General features: G+C 36.4%; 2 protein-coding genes and 1 long non-coding RNA gene across 3 annotated transcripts; all 3 read left to right on the forward strand.

Annotated features, from left to right (window-relative positions):
* The first annotated feature begins 3,031 nt into the window (after positions 1–3,031).
* LOC114310911 (uncharacterized) lies at positions 3,032–5,370 on the forward strand. Its single transcript, XM_028257009.2, has 2 exons — positions 3,032–3,659; positions 4,688–5,370. Exons 1-2 carry the CDS (start codon positions 3,349–3,351, stop codon positions 5,184–5,186), a joined length of 810 nt encoding a protein of 269 aa, XP_028112810.2. The 5' UTR covers positions 3,032–3,348; the 3' UTR covers positions 5,187–5,370.
* A 4,639-nt stretch (positions 5,371–10,009) lies between these two features.
* On the forward strand, positions 10,010–10,882 carry LOC114310926 (uncharacterized). The gene has a single exon (XM_028257025.2). The coding sequence runs from the start codon at positions 10,010–10,012 to the stop codon at positions 10,880–10,882; it is 873 nt and encodes a 290-aa protein (XP_028112826.1).
* A 1,441-nt stretch (positions 10,883–12,323) lies between these two features.
* On the forward strand, positions 12,324–14,316 carry LOC145824486 (uncharacterized). The gene is made up of 2 exons (XR_014366016.1): positions 12,324–12,483; positions 12,538–14,316. It is a non-coding gene; the product is annotated as an uncharacterized LOC145824486 (long non-coding RNA).
* The last annotated feature ends 3,829 nt before the right edge of the window (positions 14,317–18,145 follow it).

Raw genomic sequence — 18,145 nt, forward strand, 5'->3', positions numbered from 1 at the left:
AACTCTGATTTTCTAATTATGTTATAGACATCATCATTCATCAAAACCCTTTACTCTGTTATTATTCACTAGACTTTCGTTCACTATTTATATTATGTATGTAGGTGAGCAAGTGTGTGACCAAGCCTAAGTTGTTGCCAAGAGAGGTTAGAGTTAGCTAGCTACCGTGCTTCTCAGGGAGGTTCCCTTTTGAGATGTCAAGTTTTGTAACTTTGTTGCAGATGTTTTTGTTTTGTTTTGTTTTGTTTATCTACACATTAGGCTAAGTCCTCTTTTGGCTTTATCTGTGAAAATGGGTGACATATGACTAATGTATTTATGACGTCACATGCACACAAACACATACACACACACACACACACACACATATATAAGTTTGTTTTGAAGTTTTATGTCTCATGTATCTCTACACAGCTTAATGGACTATGTATGTTTCTTTATTTGCTTCCGTTGCCCCTAATTATAAGTTATTCTGTTCAGAGGCCTTTGATAATTTAAGAATTATTGGCCGGTTATGATGCTAAACCTATAGGGGCGGGTTTGGGTTAGGATACTATCCCTCTGTCACATATTTCATCGAACACCTTCTCTACAATTACAATAGTCTTCTCAAACCTATCTACTGGATGCAAATCCTAGATCTAGAACAAAACAATGCCTATTTAACTAAGACAGAATTATCAACAATCAACAACGAAAAAAACACCACTAATACACACACAACAATCAACAGCAAAAAAAAAAAAATATCGCTGATCTATTACTCATCAATTTGATTTTGTATGCGTGTCTGTATAACGATTTATATATGTATGTATACATGTTGTTGAAGGAAGCATTGACAATCCGAATATGCGACAATTCCAGATACGGCGACCGAGACTCCAGCAACTTCCACGAGTTTCTCTCCGTCGATCAGCGGTCAAAGAGATCAGATCAGATTGACGTTGTTGTCCGGAACGAGAAGTGCCAGATCGTATCGGCGTGAAGTGGCGAATTCGTAGGGCTACGTTGGTAGCCTTGTTGATCCAAATCAATGGCTCCAAAACTACTTCACTCAGGTTGAGCTTCGAAGTTAGAAATCTCATTGCAATTTATAACGATGAGGAGAGAGAATGGTTGTCTCACGTTAGTCAACTTAGGAACGAAGATGTCGAGATTGAAACACGTCCGTGAGAGAGAAAGGAGAGAGGAACTGCGGGGAGAGAAAGAGAGAGAGAGAGAGGCATTTGATTAGGATTTGGTTGGTGAACAATATATATATATATATTCCTAGATACTTTGGTTATTTTATTAGAACTTGTCCTTATAGATAAAATATTTTAAAGTGTGGATCTATGGGCAAATAAAGTCAAAAATTAAATTTATGGATTGAATGCCTTATTGTTTATGCTGTAAAACCTTTTGTATATATTAGAGGTGAGCAACGGTTCATCCGATCCGTAAAAACTGCCCACCTCGCATACAAATGGACGGTTTGGCAAATACAATGCGGGCGGATGCGGTTTGAAATATGACATGTTTGCGGGTTGCGGGTTGTCTTTTCCCCAAACCTCATAGATGCAGGCGGGTCCAAACCGATCCGAAAACCGTCTAAATCCGAACTGCGAACACCCATAGTATATATATCATTCATAAAATTAAAAAAATAAAAATAAATTGATCATTCTTTAATTTATTGTGTTTGTCAAATAAATAAATAAATTAGACGACATGTGTAAGTTTTAAAATAGACTATCCTTTTTTAAAATAACAAATGTGACAAATTAAATGTGTTATGATTATCGGATCAATTTAATATTTTTTATGAGTAATATACACAAAATATTTTATAAAATAAATAGTTCAAATCATTATCAAAATATGATTCATAATGAACATTATGAGTTCAAGTACTTATGAAATACATTGGTTAAATATTTGAAGATTTCAAAGCTAGAGCATTTGTACTATATAAAATGTATAATTATTTTTTAATTTATTAGGTAAGGTATTTAGGACACTTAACAAAATCCAAACACAAAAAGACCAGTTAAGTTGTAACTTCCAGACTTGGTTAATGTTCACCAAATACGACCTATTACTTGTTTAGCAACTGCTTCAAGCTAGTTTTATTATTATTTATTTTTTAAACTGTTTTAATTTTAGTGAATTTTCAAAAATAAATAAATAAATAAAATTAGATGCACTTTAAAAAGTAAAATAATTTAAAAAAAGTTTAAAAAATTTACTGAAAATTAAACAATAAAAAAATAAAGAGTAAATTATAAATACACCCCAAAATTTGTTTAAAATACATATTACTTCATGTAGTTTTGAAAATTATAAACATTCCATTGTCAAAAATTTTTATTTATCAAAATTATCAAATAAAATAAAATTTCTATCTACTCTCCTCTACAATAATAAAATTATCAAAATTATTTAACAAAATGTATCTCTAATATCATAAAAAATTATAAATTAACTTTATGATTGATTAATAAAAATAGTTATTTCTTATGTGATTAAAAAATTGAAGAGAACGAAGAATGTAGACATGTATTCTAAATAAATTTTAAGAGGCATATTTATAGTTTATCCTAAAATGTAACGCGAATTAATGATGTTTTTGTCATTTTTTTTTTCACTGTAATGTGTCGTTGTGATAATTTAATACTCCATAAGGCCTTAAATAGTTACATTTTGATTACTTTAATTAAAAAAAAAAAAAAACTTTCTCGTTCAACTTTCTTACTGAAGATGTACTTTTTAATTACATTTAGTAATTACGTCAGTTTTGTAACAATTACTTTTTTTTTATTAAAAATATATTTGTCAAACCAATCTTAAGTTTAAATTAAAGTTTTTTAAAAAAAGATTTTGAAATATTTGCATTGATTTTTAAATTAGAATGCCAATATATATATCTCTATATTTTTAAGGTGTTTTGTTATAATAAAAATCATAAAAAAAAATTATTACTAAATAGAAAAAAAAAAAAAAAAAAAAAAAAAAGGACATACGATCCAAATCCTTACCAAACCTGTCCAAACGAGGCCTAACAGCCGTGGAACCCCGATACAGGTAATAACTTCCTAAATATTAAATTTTTAAAGAAAAGGGTGATGAAGATAATCTTGTTTATTTATCCAATTTGCAATATTTTAAGCTTTAATGGATGAGGATAAGACCTTCGTCTTCCTCGGTTTATTCTCTTTTTATCTTTGCGAGATAAGTCTCTCTCTCTCTCTCTCTCTCTCTCTCTCTATATCTATATCTATATATCTCTTCTGTATATACAAAGCTTGATGCTTGTATTGTTTTTGTTTTTATGTGCGTTTTTTGAGTTGACGATTTACTGAGCCGATGACGATCGCCTTGGAAAGCAGTAGTCGGATCGAACGGTCAGGATTGCGCCATGGAATGATGTCGTGTGGATCGGTATACGAGTCGCCGGAGTCCGGAAGACCGGTCGCCGGAAACTTCGCCGGGGATCGGCAATTAGAGCGAGGGAAAGAGGTTGGGGATTCGAGTAGCTCGTCGTCGATCGGAAGGGATAGTGACTCGTCGGGAGGTGAATTGGACGGCGATGCTGATTCCGGCGATGGTGAGGTTCAGAGCTCGTTTAAAGGACCTTTGGATAGTTTGGATGCTTTGGAGGAAGTTTTGCCTATGAAGTATGTATCATTTTCGCGGTTTTTTTTCTTTTTTTTTTTAGTAGGGTTTGTTTGGTTCTTTGATCAATTTTGCAATTGGCTTACAATTTTTGTCATTTGTTTTTGTAAATTTTGGTGCTTTGGATCTGTATTGGGATGATTTGTTTGGCTGTGTAGAAAATGATTAACATTTGTAATTAATTAATGAACTAGTGAAGATGTTTATCATATGATTATTGTCTGGTTTTTGAAGGTAAATTTTAGGGGAAAGACTTGGAATGCTGAATAAATCACATTTTTTTTTTGTTTTTTGATAAATAAAAGTTTGTTATACATAGTAATTAAGTCCCACATCGAATAAATCACATTTTAGGTATAATTAATCACTGATTGGTTACTGAGAAAGATTATGAAAAGGAAACTACTTCAATTCTTGATCTGAGTGGTTTTTATTTTATATATATTTATTTTATTTATTAATATAAAATATGTGATTTATCCTAAAGCTAAAACCACACAATTGCTCAGCTGTCAAACTTTTGTCTTTGTGGCTTCAAGAAAGGATGAAAAGTGTGAGGAGACTTTTGCTCATGCAGCCATTTGACTTTCCCTTTACACTTGGGTTAAGATTTGAAAGAGTATTCTTGTTTGATGGTTTTGCCTAGTGATTTGCATATTTGGTTTATTTTGGTGCAATTTATTGGAATTGCATATGACTTCTTTCTTTTGAATGCCAGAGTGTTCGGTGTAGCTTAGCTTAAATAAGTTTTAGAAAGGCTAATTATCTGAAAACGGGTAGAGGGGTGCTTTTAGTTTTTGTTGTCTGATTATCAACTTTCAACCGTTCAGATATAATGTTTGAAATCTATGCTTAGATAAAGTTTACTAAAAATTAAGTATTGAAAATGCTGAATTAGTTATCTTCTAGTGTAGTACTATGTCTATTTAAGCATGTTTTAGATGACATGTGTATTATTTATCTTCTGTGTCGCTTTTTTTTTTTTTTGATTTTTTCCAATGTTTCTCACGATATGGTTGGAACTTTTCAGGAGAGGTATATCGAAATTCTACTGTGGCAAATCAAAGTCTTTTACTAGTCTGGCGGATGCTGTCTCTTGTTCCTCCCTTAAAGAAATTGTGAAGCCTGAAAATGCTTACACCAGGAAACGCAAGAATTTGCTTGCTTACAGTACTCTCTTTGACAAGAATCGCAATTCTCCACTGAGAGGTAACAGTGGTGGCATATCAAAGAGACCTGCCAACTCCAATAGAAGTACTTCGGCTCTGGCGATGACTATGAACGGCAACGAGAGCAATAACAACAGTGAAAGCTCCAACTCGAACTCATCGTCAACCACTCCGTGTCGTCCTCCTCTCCATCCACATGGTAGAAAATCACCCAACAACGAATCATCCTTGTCACCCCCTGAACGGACTTTCTCTCCATGGCGATCTTTCTCTCTGTCTGATCTGCAGTGTGCTGCCGCTGCTACTCCCAGTATCACTGGCTTAGTAATTAGCAATGGAGATAAGGACAAACTGCAGTGAAATCTAACTTGAGTTACTTTGGAGAACTGTGAATATGAAGTTTGGAAGATGTTCATGGTGTTGGGGTGCTTTGAATGCATTCTCTCCTGGTTTGATCTTGTTGTTTTGCCCATTGTACTAGTTGTTTAAGCATACGATGCCGCGATATTTTCAGAATATAATGGCAGCAATATAGTTATAACCCCTTCTTTTCTTTAGCTTTATAATGGATGGATTGCTTTTTTGGTTATCATGGATGATGAGCATTGATGCATTCTTCCATTTCATCCCGTCATCTTCAGCATTGTTCTTGCCCATGCTTCTTGTCAGATTATGTAATTTTAATGGTTTTAGAATGTATGTAACAGTGGATTGCCCATTTTCTGGAACTGCTCTGTAGATCTCTCATGGGGCAAAACAATGTACTCAATGCTGGTTATGCCCTCGAATCTGTTTCTCACATGAGACATCGATTTGATGGTTTTGGCATGGTGACTAGTGTGTATAGGGAGTACTTTGCTCGATTTGCAGATTGGTTTGAATTGTAATTCATTTCTGATTCCGTGTAGTAATTTCAAGTGTGGTTATGCTGGTTTGACTTGTAATTCATTTCTGACTCCGTGTTGATAGCCTGACTGTAGTGCTGTCAAGTGGTTACGTTACTGTCCAAAGTTTATAAGTCGAAATCGCCTATTTGGGCTACCCCTTTATGAGCAACAATCCTCGAAGGAAGACAGTCTTTGTTTCTTTCTTTCTTTGTGGTAGCGAAGCTTGATTTAAAAGATTCTTAGTGGGTCAAAGATTCTACCAGGCTCGGAGACTATCATGAAAGCCCTATGAAAAATGGATAATTGCTTCAGGGTCACAAGCCGGGCTCATACCCAGTTAGACAAAACTAGTCAAGTGAGCGTCTCACAACACTACAACATGTGTGATAGGCTCTCTGGTCTTTTAACTGCTTTACATGGCACAACTCTTTCAATTTCTGGGCTGGCGTTTGAGTTTTCTTTCCCCTTTCAATTGACACACATGACATAGATAGCTCCAGTGGCCCCCTATTTCTGCCTGTCAGACAGAATCCATCCTGAGACAACTAGCCAATACAAATCCTGTTTGGCAGACTGGTAATACTGAAACTTATTTTCCAGGGTTGTTTATGGTTGCTCAGAACAGATGATTACCTGGTAGGCAAGTTCCATGTCAATCATGTTGTCTGGTAATGCTGGTGGACTCAGTTTTTCACAGCCATTTATCATTCTTGAACATGAAGTAGTGATTGCAGAAACAGGGTCTGGTTTAGTCCGGTTTCATAGAAATCATGTCTACCTGTACTTGGTAGTAGACTCCTCTTCCGGGGCTATTATGCAGCTAGCTATGCTCACTTTTGTGAGACAGTGACTTGGGAGACAAAGTTTTAAGTGGTCCAAAGCAATGGACCTGGCTTATGAGGAAATCTTGTTGAAGATTGCAATTTCTTGCTCAGGTTAATGATCTATCCTCTTGACTATGCTCCATGATAATTGATGCTGTCATACAGTAAGCAAACATTTTGAAGTGCCATTGATTGCAACCTAAGATGCCTTGAATTGAACAATTCATAATGCTATTGGAGACATCTATGCACATCCAGTATTCTTGTTTAATTTGTCTAGTACATTCAAACTTTTAGCCGCTGTTTGAGTTGCTGCCACGTTGGCAATCTCTGCTGAGATGACTTAGGAAAATATTCAGGAGAACCCAAAAAAAGCATAAAACTGGCAGTCTCTGCTGAGATGAATTACGAAAATATTCAGGAGAACCCAAAAAAAGCATAAAACAATTGTTTGTGTCGTTTATATCATAATTTTCAAAAGTTGAATGCCGACAACAGCTATTGCCTTTTATAGTAATGAACTTGCGGAACATTATCCTAGTACTAGATTCAATTACTAGGATTCTAAATATTTTCATTTTCAAATTTTATTTATTTATTTATTTTTTTGGAAATTGGAAATGGGAACTTGTTCTGTATATTGTTTTTGTTTTTAAAAAAGTGGAATTGATTTCGAAATTTTCAAAATTTTTGGAAACAAAAATGGTAAAAGAGGTGTCTTTCACTTGTTTTCAAGACACCATTGATTGCAACCTAAAATGCCTGAAATTCAACCATTCAGATGTTATACTTGTTTAATTTGTGTTGTACATTCAAATTTCTAGCCGTTATGAGTCACCACGTTGGCAATCTCTGCTGTGATGATGTAGGAAAATATGCATGAGAAGCAGGAAAAGTACACAACACACGTCTATCATCGTTTCAGTGTTGTTTATATCTTAATTGACAAAAATTGAATGCCTTCAACAACTATCGCTTTTTATAATAACAAACTTTGGAAATGCTATCCTAGTACTAGGTTCTGTTACGAGGATTCCAAATTGGAAGCGAAAACTTGTTTCGTGTATTGTTTTTGCTTTTAAAGAAGTGAAATTGATTTTGAAAAAAAATAAAATTTGTTTCCTGTAAATTGAAAACGTTATCAAATGATACCTGGCTTATGAGGCAAACTTCTTGTAGATTGCAGACTATTATCAACTTGATAACTAGTATTTGTCCAACAAACTAATGATGTAGAATTAAGCAATTTCTTGCTCAGGTTTATGTTCTATCCTCTTCAATTTTTCCTATACCCTTAGTGGACAATTTGAAATGCCATTCAGATATCATACTTGTTTAATTTGTGTTATACATTCAAATTTCTAGCCGTTATTTGAGTCGCCACATTGGCAATCTCTGCTATGATGGCGTAGGAAAATATGCACGAGAATCAAAGAAAAAGTATACAACACACGTCTACCATCTTTTTAGTGTCGTTTATATCGTAAGTGACAAAAATGGAATGCTGACAACAGCTATTGCTTTTATAATAACAGACTTTTTGAACATTTTACCTGTGCGAAAACGATATCCTAGTACTAAGTTCCGTTAATAGGATTCCATATATTTGGCAGTAAGATTACCAATAACAAAAATAGATTCATCAGATTGAATGCCGACAAAAATGTTATCCTAGTACTAAGTTCCGTTACTAGGATTCCATATATTTGGCAGTAAGATTACCAATAACAAAAATAGATTCATCAGATTGAATGCCGACAAATACGTAGACTAATCCCAAACAGTTGGCAGAGATTGTTAGTACAAAGTAGAAATATTTTTAGTTATATCAATGCGAAGCATAGGATATGTGTAGTTATGTTAGTTTGCAAAATTTTATATCTTGAAATCTTGTAATGAGGCTGTGGACTGAAAATGAACTAAACTGATGAGTAGAAAGTACATAATTAATTTGGGTTACTTTCCAATCAATGCTGTGAAATAGAAACTGACTTAAATGAGTCAAATATTAGAGAAATGTGAAATTTATGTCAAATGAAAACAAGATACAAACTAGATAGCTGTAATTACATGTTTCTTTTTAATTTGGATGTATTTTTCACGGCATGTATTCTAAATCCGAAACAAATTAGTCCTGCTTAGTTTCATACTAGAGGGAAAAGAGAGTTTTGAACCACGATTTTACGTTACAACAACTCTTGACTTGTTATAATCAGCCAAGCAGTGGAAAAAGATAAAAAAAAGGCTGGTCTGTAGATAAGCATTTGAGTTATTTCGATTCCTTTACCCTTCCTTCATGTTCAACACCTGTAAAATTTTCCTTTTGCCAGATACTCAATTGTCAGAAACGGAAAATTTGTGAATGGGTCCAATTTGTGATTGCTGTAATCACATTCAAAACATTAATTACCACCTTCCCTAAGATGATTTCTTTCTTAAAAAGATTCCAATGTAATTATAGCTCTTCACTGTATAGAAATGACTTCGATAATTTGATGAGGACAAGCTAATCACATTAACTCGGGTTAGTTTGTTGTAGATATGTGTTAAATTGGCTATAAATTGAAGTGGGGTGCTGAGTTGGAGCGGCTGCAAGAGCATCTAGAACTTGGGTTTTCAAGTTTTTTCAGAGAGAATGCGTTCGTAAGAAAAACCATCGATTCTGCCCAGGAAGCGTTCTCTTCAGGTATCTTCTTCTTTGCTCGGGTCATTGAAATTTTATCTTCTCATTTTTATGGTTGTCTGTGATCTGTGAGTACAAATACACGGCTGCAAAAATCAGTTAGAAGTATGATGAGGCTTTGGTTAATTTTTGGGGCTTCTGGTTATTTTTTGGGGCTCCATAGATGCTCTTGACTAATTTTTTTGCAGCCCTCTTTCAGATTTGAGGGTTGAGTGAGATGGCTACTCTCACATAGCCAGATTTGCTTTCCCCCAACAATTTTGAGGTCGGGTTTTTGTCCCACTGATTTTGTGCCTATATGATACATAGAAGCCTTCAAGGCACTCATGCCTAGCACTCAAAAAACTCTTGCTAGATGCAGTTACTAAATTTTGATGGGATTTTTTTCTTTTTCTTTACCTTCCCTCTTTTTCTTCTTCTTCTTTTTCATTTTTTACGGATTTTATTACTCACGTGATACTATTTGGCCATGCCGGAAGTCACCCTTTTTCATTGTTTGTTCTTTTGATTTTGAGAACTATTGACTATTTTCTTGAATTAAGTCTACGAACACAGAAATCAGTCACAAAATCGGACGCAAAATGTAAATGGACAGATAAGATTTTTAAAAGTAGATATCACTAACAAATTCTGTAAAATCTTGTTCATTCATGTATCTTCTGTGTCCAATTTCTATGTTCATAGCAGAATTGATCTATTTTCTTTATTTGAATGTTACATTGTGTGAGCAGCTTTTCAGAAACCTTCTGGCTATTTCTCTCCATCGGGGCACCACTCCATTCACAAACCATGTTTCTCCTTGAGGACGACTTGTCTATGGTCATTTCCACCGAGGAATTCAAGATTTTTCATGAAATGGACAGAAGACTGTACACCATCCTCACGAAAGACCTCTGGCGCGACCCTCTGGAATCCATGAGGATCATAGCCTTATGGCTCTGGTTGGAGCGGTCCAGTTTCAAGAACATCATCAGTAAGATTTTGTCCTTGACCCAATTCCTGATAAATGAACTAGCAGACGAGGCAGTAACATGCCTCAACTGCCTCAATGCCAATCCATTTCTGTCCTTTTATGAAGCCATTCACATCCCACTAACTCAAAACCTAATGGACAATGAGATCTCTCTCAAGTACTTCCACGAAAACCGTGTCACTGCAATCCAGGGTGTTTCAAAGGTGATAAGTGATGTTTGTGCGAGGGCATTGACTGACCTGATGCAGCAAGCTATTGAGCGAAATGCTGCCAAAATGCTTGTGCCATCCTTGGTTCAACCTGACTTTGTTCGCCTGAGGCTTGGTGGTGTTGAGATGATCAAGCCACCGGGGACTAGAGCATTTGAGGTGCACCCAGATGAGAGGACCATGTTTGTCACATTCTCCAAGGGCTATCCAGTGGCAGAGAGAGAGATTCGCGAGTTCTTCACTAGGATTTACGGGGATTGCATTGAGTCACTCTATATGCAAGAAGTGCAGCCCGGTGAACAGTCTCTTTTTGCGCGAATTGTGTTCTATTTGCCTTGCTCCATTGAGTTGATCCTCAATGGGGTTGAAAAAGTTAAGTTCACCATCAATGGGAAGCATGTGTGGATGCGCAAATTCGTGCCGAAACGCCGTAGGTCGTCATCCCCGCCACCACTGCTGCCGCCACCTACCACTGCCTAATCTGCCAGGCGCCTGCACTTCTAACTAGTTTATAACGTTATGTTTTTTTTCATATGGTGTTATGTGTCAGTACTATTAGCAATACTCCTTCGTTTCCGTTTTGCAAGCAATGAATGTCTATGTTTGGAAACTATATGTGCTAAGTTAAAATGTTATGGGAACTATATATAAGTAAGTGAAAATTTCCTGTCTTATATTATTTGTTACTTACTCTGTACACACTTGTTTTTGTTTTTTGGGATGTAAGTGCACTCATGTTATTAGTATGCTAAATACAACATAGAAGTGTAAAACAAAATGAAAAATAACTTGATTGGTACTCATTTTCTAACACAAGAGAAACTGGCCATCAACGTGTTGGGAGTGAATTTTTTTGTGCTTGTTATGTCAAATTTTACTAATAAGAAGTAGATGAAAAATTATTGAAGTCGCTCCAAATATGATAAAAAAATGAAGGATAGTGTTATTCATCACACTTTATTTATAATCGTACTTAGTATTTTGTTTTCTAATCAAACTCTATACATGACATGACATTATTTATAATCTACCTTAAATAGCAAAACTTAAAAGTAAAAGTATAATAAAATGGAGGAGGATGTCCTCCGGTCACTTTTTGACCTGAAGGGGATTGTTTCGACTCGTGAGACTCATTATAGGTCTTGTTTTGATAATTTAAAATTTTTATTTTGTTGGATGTTTCATATATTTTATTTATATAAAAAATTAGGTCGATCTAATAACTGTAACTATTATAATTTATAGTATTTTTCACAAAAAAATTAGACGACAAAAAAAATAAACCATATATTTTTTTGATGACAAATACGATAAATTGAACTAGTTACCGTTATTGGATCAATCTATTTTTTTTAATGGATGAAATACATGAAATACTCGACAAAATGAACAATTTGAATTATCAAAATAAAACTTATGGTGAACTCCACAGACCGAAACAACTCCGTTCAATTCAAAACAGTGATTGATGGGAATCCTCCTCCAATAAAATGCAATACTAATAATAACACTTCCTAAATTAAATTCAAGAGATTGCCAACTTAGGCTATGTTTAGCATAATGGATTGGGCTAAAATAGTTACAAAAATATAAAATAGGTTAAAAAGTCCAGAGTGATTATACTTACACCACTATTTTATCTTTTTACACCTTCTATCTCATTACACCACCAAAAAAAAGTGATTTACATTACACCTATTATATTACCAAAATTAATTCTAAAGTAAGACTTTTTAAAACCCTTTCATCTCTTTACACCAATTGTTTTTGGAATGAAAATAAGGGAACAGAGAAAGACGTAGCAAGGGAAAGACGCAGGGAAGACAGTGAGTGGAGCCCACAACGAAGTGCCTGTTTGGTCACACAATGCTAAACAATTTACATTCCTCCAGTGTTATATTACCGAAAAAAATAGATTTCTCTAGCATTTTGATGCTATACATTTACAGAGCCATTTTCTTCCAAACAAAGATTTTTAAATTTGTGATGGGCTTGTTCAGTAATACAATGCTAATGTGGTAGTAGGTGTAGGAGTGAAGTGGAGGTGGTAGGTGGAGTGTGTGATAGTGGAGGTGGTAGGTGTATATATAGAAGAAAATGTGGTAGTAGGTGTAGGAGTGAAGTGGAGGTGGTAGGTGGAGTGTGTGATAGTGGAGGTGGTAGGTGGAGATAAATTCTAACAGCCCCCCGCAAACTCAAGGAGGATAGAAACTAACCAACTTGAGTTTGAAGAGAGGAACAAAACAAGAAAATACATAAAAAAATGATAGGAGACACTGTATGGTCGTGTCAGACCGTTGGTGAAGACACTGTATGGTGGTGTCATAACGTTGTAGAGGACACTGTATGGTGGTGTCATAACGTTGTAGATGACACTGTATGGGGGTGTCATAACGTGGTAGAGGACACTGTATGGTGGTGTCAGACCGATGTAGAAGACAGTTTATGGGGTCATGTCGGACCGTTGTAGCAGACAATGTTGTGACAGTTGTTGTGACAGTTTACAGAGTCTTGCTGGACCCTTGTAGAAACTAACCGGAATCAATGTCGGGACAGTTTACAGAGTCTTGTCGGACCCTTGTAGAAACTAACCGGAATCTATGTCGGGACAGTTTACAGAGTCTTGTCGGACCCTTGTAGAAACTAACCGGAATCTATGTCGGGACAGTTTACAGAGTCTTGTCGGACCCTTGTAGAAATTAACCGGAATCAATGTCGGGACAGTTTACAGAGTCTTGTCGGACCCATAAAGGAGCTAACCGGAATCAATGTCGGGACAGTTTACAGAGTCTTGTCGGACCCCTTAAAAAGTAGCACCCTCAAAAGGTGTGCCCAATCTTTCAAAAGGCGTGCCATCAAAAGGCGTGCCCAATTCATCAAAAGGTGTGCCGGACATGATGGCGAGGCACGTGGGCGCCTTGGCTTGCGCGCCCGTTTTGTCGGCTGGTGGCAAGAGGCACGCGATACGCGTGGCTGCCTCGGCTATTTAACCAAGACGAAGGCTGAGGCTGAGGCATACCATTCTGAAACCTCTGAAACCAACCCTTCTCTGAAAAACTCTGCCTCTTCGGAGAGAGAAACGGTGGAACACTTTGTAGCCCAGAAAATGGCTTCATCTTCCCGGAGTCTGCTCACTCTCTTTCCCGACCTCAACGAGTCAACAAGAGAGAGAACTGGAGCGGTGGCACTGGAACCTCAACCGAGTGCCCCGGAGTTTACTCCGCTGAACTTTCCGATGCGGTCTGTGGAGCAAAGAATGGTAGTGCAGTCGGATGTGGAGGCCAATCAGTATACTTTGAAGGCATGTGTGGAAAGCATGACGGCGGTCACAAACTTGTCAAACCGGCTGCAGAGTAGGACAAATGAGGTGCAGCATTTAAACGCCCAACTGGCTCTGCTCCAACGCATGTATAAGGATGCGCGAGCAGAGATAAGTGTGCTGAAAGCAGAAAATAAGGAGCTGAAGCGGAAGGCCACCGTAATGTTCCGATTTGGAGGTCCGCCATATGCTGCAGTGGAGGAGTATGGGGGAGTGATCATGCCCAGTGGAGTGGGAAACACGGAGGCAACACCGGCAAGGACCGCCCAGGACGGAGGCAAGAAGAAAAGACCGGCGGCAGAGTAGAGAAGAAAAATCCCACCTGTGAATGTGGTTGTTTGTTTGTATTTGTTTTTATTTTTATTTTTATTTTTTTTTTGTATGTGGAAACATGGTGATCGGGGTGAGCCCCGACATGAATAAATTATGGTTTGGTGTGCAAAGCTATATGGTATGAATGGAATTTGAAAAAGATTAAAAATAATGTGAAAGAAAACTAAAGAAAGAAATAATAAAAATATATTTGAAATCAAAATGAAAGATGGGGAAATAAGGAAAGTGGTTTGGAAGTGGAAAGATGAGAGAGAGAGAGAAAGTGAATTTGTTTGAGAGAGAATAGTTACTGCTGACTGTGAGCTGTATGAAGTACTTGGACCAGCTTTTCAAAAACAGAATAGTTACTGTGATTGGGAAGCAGAAAAGACTCAGACTGAAACTGAAATAGCTATTGAGATGCCTGAGGTAATGGACAGTAGTAGCCTGTTGACGGCAGACTCTGGCTCGGAGCATCTTCTGGAAGCAGTGGTAGCTAATGTTTGCCGTGGTGGAACTGATGTCAAAAGTGAGAAATCATTCTGTGAATCAGTGAAGTCCCTGTTGACTACTGAAAAATATGCCACAGCCAACCTGTGATAAGCTTACTGTTGGTTCGGCGGTTGGTTTCATTTGATCAGTCTTTCGTGGAAAAGGAGGCAATGCACTGCTTGAGCTCTGAAGCATGTGGTGTGAGCTCTGGAGAAAATTGCAGGCCTAGGCCAAGGGACAGACAATTGATCCAAGATCGCATCAAGGAGCTAAGAGACCTTGTACCCAATGGATCAAAGTGCAGTATTGATTCACTGCTGGAGCGCACAATCAAGCACATGCTCTTTATGCAAAGCATCACTAAGCATGCTGAGAAACTGGGCAGTGGAAGTGGGCAGTCACATGAAAGTTTGTCCAATAATGATAGAGAATATCAACATGAATGGGCAAATGCTGATTGAGATGTTGTGTGAAGACTGCACCCATTTTCTTGAAATAGCAGAAGCCATTAGGAGCTTGGGTCTGACAATTTTGAAAGGTGTAACAGAAGCCTGTGGCAAGAAGACCTTGATGTGTTTTGTGGTTGAGGGGCTCAGATTTACAGTTCCGGCGAACGATTCGTCGACGAAGTGGTTCGAGAACCACAACGAGTCGTCGACGAAGTCCGAGAGCCATTCGAGCTCAGCTACAACATCACTGGGGACGGAGAGGTCGTCGGTGAAATCAGTGGATTGATTGAGATTGGGAGCATTGCCTCACACATGACTAGTTGCACAAATCTTTGTTGATTTTATCAGCGGAATGGGTTGAGGTCCGGCGGGCGGCCAAGGCGAGGTTGCCGCCCGCCGGTGAAGCGACAAATACTAAGTTTTTTAACCTTGCTCTGATACCATGTAAAAATTGATGTATTATTGATTGATATTGATTGATATGTTGCTATATTTACAATTCCTATATATAGAAGAAAATGTGGTAGTAGGTGTAGGAGTGAAGTGGAGGTGGTAGGTGGAGTGTGTGATAGTGGAGGTGGTAGGTGTATATATAGAAGAAAATGTGGTAGTAGGTGTAGGAGTGAAGTGGAGGTGGTAGGTGGAGTGTGTGATAGTGGAGGTGGTAGGTGGAGATAAATTCTAACATAATGAATTTGAATTAATCCAGTGCCATATTACCAAACAAACTTTTTTTTCCCGACAATATGCTGTAGTTTGATTGGAGGATAACAAGAAATTAATTCAGGTCACTTATGAAGTACCTGTTCAGTGATACATTGTTATATATAGTTTACTCCTGTGTTATGTTGCCAAACTATAATAGATTTGTCTAGCCACCTGTCGTTGTATATTGAAAGATTTACTTTTCTTTTCAAGCATCTGTAAAAACATCCAAAAATCAAACAAGCATCTATAAAATCATATATAAGAAGTATCCATAAATATATTCATAAAAACGTCAAGTGTACGAATATCCATAAAAGCATCCATAAAATTTGTCATTGTTTGCATTCATCAATCAAACATGTTATCACAATTTGTCTACATCGATAGTTTCAATAGTTACTACATCAGGGTTGACAAGCGTACGGAAATGATGAATACGGGTAGTATATGCTTTCTCTCATCCACTAACACACGCGTGATGAAAACGAATCCAATTATTTACTATCTGAGGTACTGGATGACCAGATTGCAGATAAGCCTATAACAAAGATATTAATAAGTAGAATTACAAAATAAGACATGGTAATGAGCTAAGTAGGCTCAGTAGCTTATACTTGCATGTAACAACCCCACTCTATAATTAGCTACTAATTTATAATTAAGAATATTAATAAGATGGTTAAGTAGAATTATGTGTTAACTGTGTATTTTGTATGTGTTTTGCATTCATATCTGTTAGTCGCAGGAATATCTGTTCAGAATTATGTTTTGTTCTGTTACTTGAAGGCCTTATCAGCATCTGAACACGAAATTGACTAAATTCATGTGTTATTTAGAATTTTTGGGATTTTATGGTAAGTTTAATTAGAATTTGATTAGGAATCAAATAATTAGAATAAATATTTATTTTTGATTAGTCTTAATTAAGTTAGATTAATCAAAGGTATATAAAGCCACTTAGAGTTCACGATTGCATATCAATCTTCATCTTTTGAGAACAAAATGTGAGGAAGAGAGAGAATTGGTGTGAAAGCAACAAATTGGTAGGAGATTGAAGAATTGACTTGGAATCAAGCTAGAGATTTGGAAATTTGGGTAGAACAACGTAGAATTCTTGCTAAGCCAAGACCTTAGGTGAGTAATCAACTCTCAACTTTTGTGTTTAAGTCACAATTATGAGAATTCAAGAGAACATAGGAATTAATGCATGATTTGAGCTAAGGAATGTAGAAAATGAGCATGAGTTATGCATGCATGCATACATAATTTACCATGTTTTGAAATTGCATTCCAAGAATTTTCTCATGCATGTCATTATTTCAACTTGGTTTTGGAAATTCATCATGTTCTATGTCATTTTGTTTTAATTGATCATGTTTTCAAAGTAAAGAACTTGGATGATTACATGCATGTGCATACCATGTGTTGAAGAGCATAGTTTTGAGTTGGTTTTGAAAAATTGACTTGCTTTTGGGTTTTGAATTTATGAATTGAACTTCATTTCTTGGTTTTTTACAACTTTCTAAATGTTTTGTTTCATTTTGGCCTAAAAGGATGAGCTTTGATGTGTTTAAATTGAGTTTTGAACTTGGAACAACAATCTGGAAATTCCAGAATTCGCAAGGTACACTCGAGCGATGGGTTTTTCCTTCACTTGAGCATACTTTGCATGCTCCCAATATTTTTGCAGTCGAAGTAGTTAGCTCGAGCAACCAAAACTTCGCTCGAGCGAACTCGCCCCTTTAAGGCATATGGCTCGAGCGAGCAAAAGTTGGCTCAAGCGTAAAATGAAAGCATCCAGTACTTTTACAGACTTTGCAAACCGCTCAAGAGACAAAAGTTGCGCTCGAGCGAACTGTCATGTTTTTTGAAAATTTTGCATATGTTTTAAAGTGCATAATTGCATCCTCATTCCATCTTAGGCATTTTTAAGTCATGGTTTAGGCCATACTAATGAGGATATGAATTAGAAACACACTAAGAAAGAAATATAATAAGTTAACTGTATTCAGAGTGTGTGTTTCAATATGTATCTGTCTACGTTGTCTATGCTTCTAGAGCTATTTGTGAGTAACAACTCTGTAAAGCTATGTTGGACTATAAGTAATTTCTGAATGAAATGATATGATAAGCTCTATTTTTTGAAATTATATTTTTTGTATAGATAATTGATTGTCCTATTTCTGAAATGTATCGTGTGATATGTTACCGGGGTTTCAAGTGGGTTCTATTCATGGAACTGATTATGCATAATCAACTATATGATCTGTAAGTGGGTCTTTATGACCATCTTATGTGGTTATGGGTCTTAATGATCACCTGCTCTGTATATGGGTCTTGATGACCAATATGATTTATTAATGCTAATAGATGCACCACGTATGACTGTTTACAAGTTTGAATATGTATATGAATCTGTTTCTGAATTGAATTCTGATTTGTGAATCTATTATGGACATCGTT

The sequence above is a fragment of the Camellia sinensis genome, chromosome 4 (assembly GCF_055761805.1).
Source record: "Camellia sinensis isolate YWXY chromosome 4, ASM5576180v1, whole genome shotgun sequence".
NCBI classification, from domain to species: Eukaryota; Viridiplantae; Streptophyta; class Magnoliopsida; order Ericales; family Theaceae; genus Camellia; species Camellia sinensis.